At 43.7% G+C, this 8274-nt stretch overlaps 1 protein-coding gene across 1 annotated transcript in view; it reads left to right on the top strand.

Annotated features, from left to right (window-relative positions):
- Positions 1 to 5286, top strand: part of LOC308313566 (G1/S-specific cyclin-D2-like) — a 10911-nt gene extending 5625 nt beyond the window's left edge. The window contains exon 2 of the mRNA XM_080760766.1: positions 31 to 5286. Coding sequence (XP_080616892.1) covers positions 31 to 198 — 168 coding nt within the window. The 3' untranslated portion in view covers positions 199 to 5286. The remainder of the gene's footprint in view (positions 1 to 30) is intronic.
- Positions 5287 to 8274: the final 2988 nt, after the last annotated feature.

Genomic DNA, 8274 nt, shown 5'->3' with positions numbered 1-8274 from the left:
TAAATGTGATATAAATGTGTTTTTTTTCAGGACGTGCTGAAGGCGTGCCAGGAGCAGATAGAGCGTGTGCTGGTCAGTAGCCTGCGAGAGGGGCGCCAGCAGCAGCAGCAGACGCACAGAGGGCCCAGTGCTAAGGGGCTGGACACCCCTGACCAGGCCTCCTCCACACCCACGGATGTACGGGACATCAACCTCTGAAAAACCGCCCACCAGAGGGCTCTGTCGTGCAGGAATCCCATCAACAGCAACACCTGGAAAGAAGAAAGGAAAATCTAGAGGGTTTTTGTTTTTTTTTGACGACGAAAAAAAACGACAATGAACAAGAGAGAGAGAGAGAGAGAGAGAGAGAGAGAGAGAGAGAGAGAGAGAGAGAGAGAGAGAGAGAGAGAGAGACGGGGGAAACAAAAGTGCTGGCTTGTTTTTATAGATTTCTATTTTTCAAGAAAGAAATTGTCGTCGCCATGTTCCCATGATGTACATTATGAAATCAAAAGCTATTTTAGATATACAAACAGATATTCTATGATACTTATATACAAAAAAACGCAAAAAAAACAAACAAAAAAAAAGAAAATTAATTTGATATGAGAAAGAAACTCTTATGGTGCCTTTTCATTCACAGAAGGGAAGCCAGTCATGTTGTATAATTATGTTCCGTTTTGTTTTGATTTGTATACCATCAGTGACTGATATCCTAAAACCATATAGCTTGTCGACACGGCATTTTAAACATGGGGGTGTGTGGGGCGACATTCGTATCTCTCACGATGTATACGGTCCCAACGAGACAAAGGGCTTTCTTTTCCTTCTTTTCCTTAAATGGTCATCTTTTAGTATAGACGTTTGGATGGTTAGGGCCTTAACCAGAGATCTGCTTCACGCAATGAGAAGCTCTCCTTTGTGGAGACGAGAGACTTCACGAGAGACCAATTATAAATTCCAGGCAATCCGGATGATTATTATTATTGTTAATAGTTTTATTATTATTATTATTATTATTATTATTATTATTGAGGGACATGAATTCAGAGAAATAGAGTTGAATGTGATCGACATGCTCCTTCTGTCAGGCTGCTTGTTCGTGCTGCGTGCGTGCGTGTGTGTGCGTGTGTGTGTTGTGTGTGAGCGACGTGCGTGCACGTGGGGCGGTGAATACAAGCTTGTGCGTTTCTGTGTGCGTTGCGTGCAAGCGTGGCCGCGCGCTATTCCGTTCGTTCGGGGTGTAGATTACGCTCGAGCAACTTTCCAAGCCTATAGTCTTCGAGTCTATATAGCCATGAGTCTTTATTAAGTCTAGTCGCATATATAGTCACTAAGCTTAGTTCTGTAATGAAAGACTATATATTGCAGGAAGGCCGCGGCTATATGGATGCTATAGTCTGTCATTTGAACAGGACTATTATTATGCTATGATATCACTGTCTCCGTACAATATTTGTCTGTGTGGCGATTCGTTGTTGGCCAACAATGAGCGCGCACGTCGCTAACGAATAGGATTCTCGTCGACGCAAAGGAGGATTCATACGGATTCACGTGGATCGGACATGTGGGAACGATGAGGACTTTCATTCGTTTTCTTTTTCTTTTATCCTGAGAGCTTCCATAGCCTCGAGGTCAGAGGTGATTCTTTTTTCAGGCGTTCTGTGTATCACTGCACATTGTTTTAAAAGTCAAAGAGAGATCTTCTCATGTCTTTTTTTTTTTTTACAAAACGACGCACGCGGAAGAGCCAAGCTCAGTCCGGCGTCGTCGTGCTTCGAGGGGTTACTCGACTCGGACATTTCAGAGCGTTTCATTCCAGAGACGACGATGAGACGTCGGGGTGTGAGCTTGTATAGATCAGCTGTTTTCGTTATTCCGTATACGGTTAATTCATAATGTATTTTTGTAAGTTTGGGTCCTGGGGGGGGGGGGGTCTATCCCTTCCTCGACATGTAGTGGAGTCAAAGAAAGTACAATATCTGCCAATATCGAGTACAAGATACTCAGAAAACTGTACTTAAAGTTTTGACCATGAGCGTCGACAGTAAACACATCGGGCGCCAGAAGGAAGTGGAGCACACTCTCTCTCTTTCATGGCTCGTTCTTGCCGGTCAGTGACTCCTCCTCGGAGTGCAGGCGTCGTCGGCGGCAGGTTGGGGTTCGTCGTCTTTTTTACTACACCGGGGTCGTTTCCGTGCGTGCAGCGAGACGTATAGCTTTATAAGCCGAATGGACACGTTTTTTATCATTTCACACGTATATATACAGTGTGAGCCAACGAGCGGTCCTGAGTAGCAGCGGAGAGGTGCTGGGGTCCAAGTAGTTCCAAGAGTCCGGAAACCCGGTGGACTTTTGGATTCTGAAGTCTGAATCGGGGGCTTATTCTTGCTGCAAAAGGAGGACTTGGGGGAAGAAGGCACACGGCTAGAGGACTTGACGGAGGGCTTGTTGTCGTTGTGTGCACAAGGACGATTCTTGCTGCTTGTGTGTAGGCGATATGGGTGTGTTGACATGCGTATATATATATATATATATACGGCCAGTGGCCAGCCCATGAAGGCCCCAAAGTTAAAACGTTTTGGTATTATTGCCTATTAAGCCGGATTCATATTCCCGTCGCACGGCACACACGTCGCTTAACCGCGGTATACCCGTCGGTAGCTTGAAGATCAGTTGTTGTTGTGGCACCGCCGTGCGACCCGAGTACGAAGCAGGCGTTAGCGTTGTGTTGACCTGTCCAGTCTTTTCTGTCGTGACCGGAGAGTCCGCAAACAGGGAGACGAGTTCCGAGTGAGAAAAAGTTGCAAATTGTACAAAATTGAGCTTATATACGACTATTACACTGCCAGATGGTCATCGTTCAGATGCACGTGTTCTATCGATTGCATCTGGAGTTCCACATGGGGCCGTGTCAGTTCCCCTATATGATTTCAATGGCAAAAAGAAGCACTTTGAAAACATTCTCCCAAAAGAGAGACAAATGAAATGAAATGCGTTGGGCGGGGCGGGAGGAGGTTGAATAGATGTTTTCTACTTTTACTTTGTAGGGCTGGTTTCCCAATCATCAGACGCTCCCTCCAATAAGAGTCAAATAAAAAACGCTTATTACGATTAGAGGACATTCCTACCGAGACGTAAAAAAAAAAACCAAATAATAATTAAAAAACAAAACAACATTCCGAAAAGTAGAAGGGAGGTCTGACCATGTCTGTGTGAGTGAATAAAGACCATACAAAAATGCCAATGCAAAGTGGAAAATGCATACATACACATTCATTGGTTTTCATGAATTTTGCTTTATGTTATTTTCACATCATGAAATATTGGTTGTACTTGAATTTATTTAGATTTTTTTTAATCAGCTTCACAAAAAAAATAAAAAAAAATAAAAAAGTCACACTGGACTTCAAAGAAATGACAGTCAGAAGACAGTGTGGTTTTGAATTTTTGTTTTATTTTCAAGTAAGAAGAAAAAAGATCAAGCCATTGTTTCTGTCCAAACACACTTTGATTCATGTGTGTCCTATAAAGTGGCTGGTCAGTAATGTGTTGTTGCTTTGTGTGAGTTGTTCTCCGTTCAGTAAGGCGTGCGGTGGCCAAGGTGGTCAGTAGGCGTGCAGTGGCCAGGTGGTCAGTAGGCGTGCAGTGGCCAGGTGGTCAGTAGGCGTGTGGTGGCCAGGTGGTCAGTAGGCGTGCAGTGGCCACGTGGTCAGTAGGCGTGTGGTGGCCAGGTGGTCAGTAGGCGTGCGGTGGTGGCCAGGTGGTCAGTAGGTGTGTGGTGGCCAGGTGGTCAGTAGGCGTGTGGTCGTGTCCAGGTTGTCAGTAGGCGTGCGTTGGTGGCCAGGGGGTCAGTAGGCGTGCGTTGGTGGCCAGGTGGTCAGTAGGCGTGCAGTGGCCAGGTGGTCAGTAGGCGTATAGTCAGTAGTGGCCAGGTGGTCAAACCCTTTGTAATCCCCTACCAGGTTTGCTGCTTCTGTCAAAACTTTGGCAAAGGGGTTCGACAAGCCAACATCAACACCAAACCAGAAAGAGTTGTATTATTATTATAATTTTATTATTATTATTTCTTTTACACAAAACACAAAGCATCGCCGTTTGCTAATGGCGAGGCAGGTTTTGCAGTATGTCGTGTTCTTTTCTTGGGTATTTCGGTTGACTTTTCTGAATGCACGACTGAAGAAAAAAAACTGTGGTGGATTAATTTGAACCGACACCTCCCAATGCATGGCTTTGTTCTGGCATGCAGGCAAATTGAATTAAAATCCCGTTTTTGTTTCTCAAATCTGCCCCACTCTCTGCTGTTCGGCATCAGGCATCAGGCGATCGGAGCAGATTTTTTTGTGTCGCTGGGATATCGTCGAGCTATCGGCGTCGTGTTTTGCTATGCGGTGGCAACGTAATGCCGCGTTACAGCCGCGAGTCGCGCTCAACTCGGTCCGCCAGGAATAGCCCACCTGCGAGCTTCACAAAGCGCTGCGGATGCGACGTGTTGTGTAGCTTGTAGATCGGCTATACACAGTGTAATTGGAGGAAGGACAACAAAGCATAAATCCAAGGAGTCCAAGTGTCCTTGGACTTGAGACAAGAAATCTATTTCAGTCAGCGTGAATCGCGTTTCAAACCACGAGGAATGTGGTTTGAAATCTGAAAAACGAAAAAACAAACAAATGAACAAAAAACAAAAAAAAAATGTTTCCATTGTGTTTATTTTATTTATTTGTTTTATTTTGTTTTTAAGTGGACATGTAGGTCAAACATGGGATTTGCGCTGCCGTCCCCCGAACACAAGCCTTGACCTAATTGAACCCCAGCTTGCCCTTAATCTGAGGAGGGTGGACATTGTGGCATAAACAGCCCCAATCTACAAGCCCAACAACGCGGTGCAACAACGCGCAACTTTGCGGGCTTTGCAGATCGGCTGCTTTTGGCGAAGGGATTTTTTTTCTTTTCTTTTTACTGAGGACAGAGGGTTTTAAGTGGTTGAACGCCGGTGGGTGGAAAAAAGTACTCAAATGTTTACTTAAGTAAAAGTATCAATACTGTAATATATAAGTACTCTATTAAGTACAGTACTTAAGTAAATGTTACTTTCCACCGCTGCGGTTAAGGAGATACCGTATTCCAAAGTGAAGGGGGGGGGGGAGAACGGGGGAGGGGTGTGAAGACGTCGAGAGGAGAGGAAGAAGAAGAAGAAGGAAAAAAAAGTGTCAATATTTTGTATTGAGTTTATTGTTGTCTTTTTTTGCGCTGCTAAAAGCTATGATTTTTTTTGTTTCATTTCTTATATATATATATATATATATATATATATATATATATATACAAAAAAAAATAACATTACCTAGTCGTGATGTCACTTGAGTGTGCTGCTATTTTATAAACATTTGTATTATAATATAATTATTTTACTTGCTTAAGAGATGACGTTGAGATAAAAACGAGAAAAAAAAAACGAAAAAAAAACTTAAGTAGACAATGGTTGATAGAAGAACATGGAATGAGTATTTCGACTGGAAATGTTCTGCGTGTACAGTTATGACGGTTTGCTTAGATAGCATGTCCCCCCCCCCCCCCTTTCCCCCTCCCTTTTTATTTTTGTTTTTTGTATCAAATGTTTCATTTTTTATTTTTTTTTGGTCACATTCTGCATCCTCTTTGGTATTTCTTCATACCTCAGGTTTATTGGTCGAAACAAACAAACAACCATCATCATCATCATCAAAATACCTCTCACAGTTAGGGAGACCCGCCGTTGGACGCAAAACACACACACACACACACACACACACACACACACGCACACACACACGCACACACGCACACACACACACACACACACACACACACACACGTCTCGTTTCTTTCCGAGACGAGACAGACGATAACGCGACAACGACCCGTGGACTCCCACCTGGACTCAATAGTGATAATGGCGGATGGGGGGGGGGGGTGTTGGTGTCGGTGCTGTGCGTACATCTGTGTGCGTGTGTGTGTGTGTGTGTGTGTGTGTGTGTGTGTGTGTGTGTGTGTGCGTGCGTGCACGTGTGAGCGTGTGTCATGTCAAGCGTAAATATCCTGTCTGAACGTATAGGGCTGGGCGATATATGTAGCGATTTGTTTGATATTCAAATCGTGATAGGGCAACTTAAATGGTCTTCTCCCGCATGACTTTAATCACTTCCAGGCTTTGTGACATTAATAATATTCATTTATTTTTATTTTCTTTCCATCACACCCACACAACCTGAACTTTGAACTGTGGTCTGGGAGTTTTCTCTGTGTGTTCTGGAAGCATTTTTTGAGCTGCGATAAAAACAAGCAAAATCCCTCAACAGTGTATGTCATATATGGGATTTGTGGACTCTTACCTCACAGTCCACAGGCAAATCAGAGCACTTGTTGGAGCCAGAACCCCCCCCCCAGACCACAGAAAAATCTACTGCATTTTATAAGTTCAGGTTTTTTGGGGTGCAATTGAGCTCAGAAAACGTAAACATAATACTAAGAAATACGAAAACTTTTTTTATTTATTTTTATGTCACGATTCCTTTTAAGCCTTGTTTGATTTGTTCAAGCTGAAGAAAGTCCATATCATCGTTACAAAACGATATCGCCACAACACCATCGGAATCGAGATGTTTGAGTTCATTCGATCATTATCGCCCAGCCCTATTTCTAACAGCACCAATGTTTAGCTTATTATTATTTTATTTTCTTTTGGGGGGGGGGGACTCGTGGTCCCCCTCCCCCCCGCCTCCCCTCACCGTAATCACATCATGTACCTCAATGTCTGTCGCACAACCTCCAGATCTGTTCAATAAACTTCTGCTTTAACGAGTGTGACGACACATCACGTTTACATGGTCCGTTCTTTCATTTACAACCCTGAGGACGATTCTACAAAATGTCTTCTAAATCCTGACAGTTTTCTGGAGAAACCCCCTATGTTTCTTTGTCAGTCATTCTCAAATATTTTCATGTCAACGAGCCCTAGAATTATCTGTATTTGGCCGCCGGCCCCAATGTCAAAATATGTAGCTCCAGGGACCCCCCCACCCAGAAGCAAAGATTTGAGTTAAAAAACGTTCGCAAGGAAAAGAATATATATTCAAAGACTTTCGAAAAATAGCAGATCTATACAAGCTCATAGCGTGGCACCGAGTGCCGCGCTTCGAGCTCGTAGATCTGCTATTTTTCCATATAGCTAAAGATATAACATAATCCTTAAGTCAAATGACTCAGAAACTACAAAACATTTCAAAGTAAAAAAGTTCCAGCATGTGTTCCACCGTAAGATGAACCTCTATAGGTTCGAATGGGGTTTCTAGGTGTAAGTACTGTATGTAGGACTATAGTAGCATGCCAAAGTTTGTGCTATTGCCATTGAGAATGCATTGGGCGTTTAAGTTAAATAGGTTGAGACACCCCTTCCTCTCTCTCCTTGTATTAATATTACAGACAGATCTGGATTTTAGTTTCATAGCCACCTCTTTTTATTGTACGAAACGACTGGGGGACACCACCACCCACACCCATATAATACTGCGCCAGGATCATGGTCAGCAGGATCAGGACATGTTCGTTAGTGGCATTATAGGCTTGAACCTGCGAGTGGTTCGCAACACCACGACGATGCATAAACTTCAAGGCCCTTTTCTTTACCACTGCACCATCACTACCTTAGCCTGACTGAGAGATATTTTCCAGGCAGTTTTATCTTCTACTTTCAGAGTAATTAAGCCCAGAGTGGGATTTGAACCCACACAACATCTGGATCCTGTGGACAGCCACTTAACCCACTGAGCTACCAGGCACTCTGTCTGTGTTCTGTCTTGTTCTGTCATTGTTTCTCCTCTATTATCTGATTAACAAACATGATAAACCCTTATAAATGCACTAAAGACACCTTTGATGCACAGCAAACACCATTCAAATGCTCTGTACATGCATGATCCAAAGGCCTCTGTGGCTCTGTGGTGTTATAATATGAGGTTATCTGGTAACCGAGGCAGCACCGCCGCCTATGGGTTATACGGTGAAAGAGCATGTTACTTCAGTTCAATAAACACCAGCAGTAGACCAGCACGTATGTTGTCTTGTCCTCTCATTTATACCTCTATACGAGTACAGCCAGCACAACCTAACATGGTGTCAGAAGACGTGATTCATGAAAGATACAGTCGGTGAGATTTTTTTTGTGAATAAGGACCTGCAAGGAGATTTTTTTCGTACAGCTAGGCTGAGACAGTGAGGAGCTAACAGGCTACGTGGCTAACGGGCAGACAAAGGACC

The sequence above is a fragment of the Protomyctophum bolini genome (genome assembly GCF_963924005.1).
Source record: "Protomyctophum bolini genome assembly, chromosome: 4".
Classification (NCBI taxonomy): domain Eukaryota; kingdom Metazoa; phylum Chordata; class Actinopteri; order Myctophiformes; family Myctophidae; genus Protomyctophum; species Protomyctophum bolini.
The sequence above is the reverse complement of the archived record's forward strand: the minus strand, read 5'-3'. Positions and strand labels throughout refer to the sequence as shown.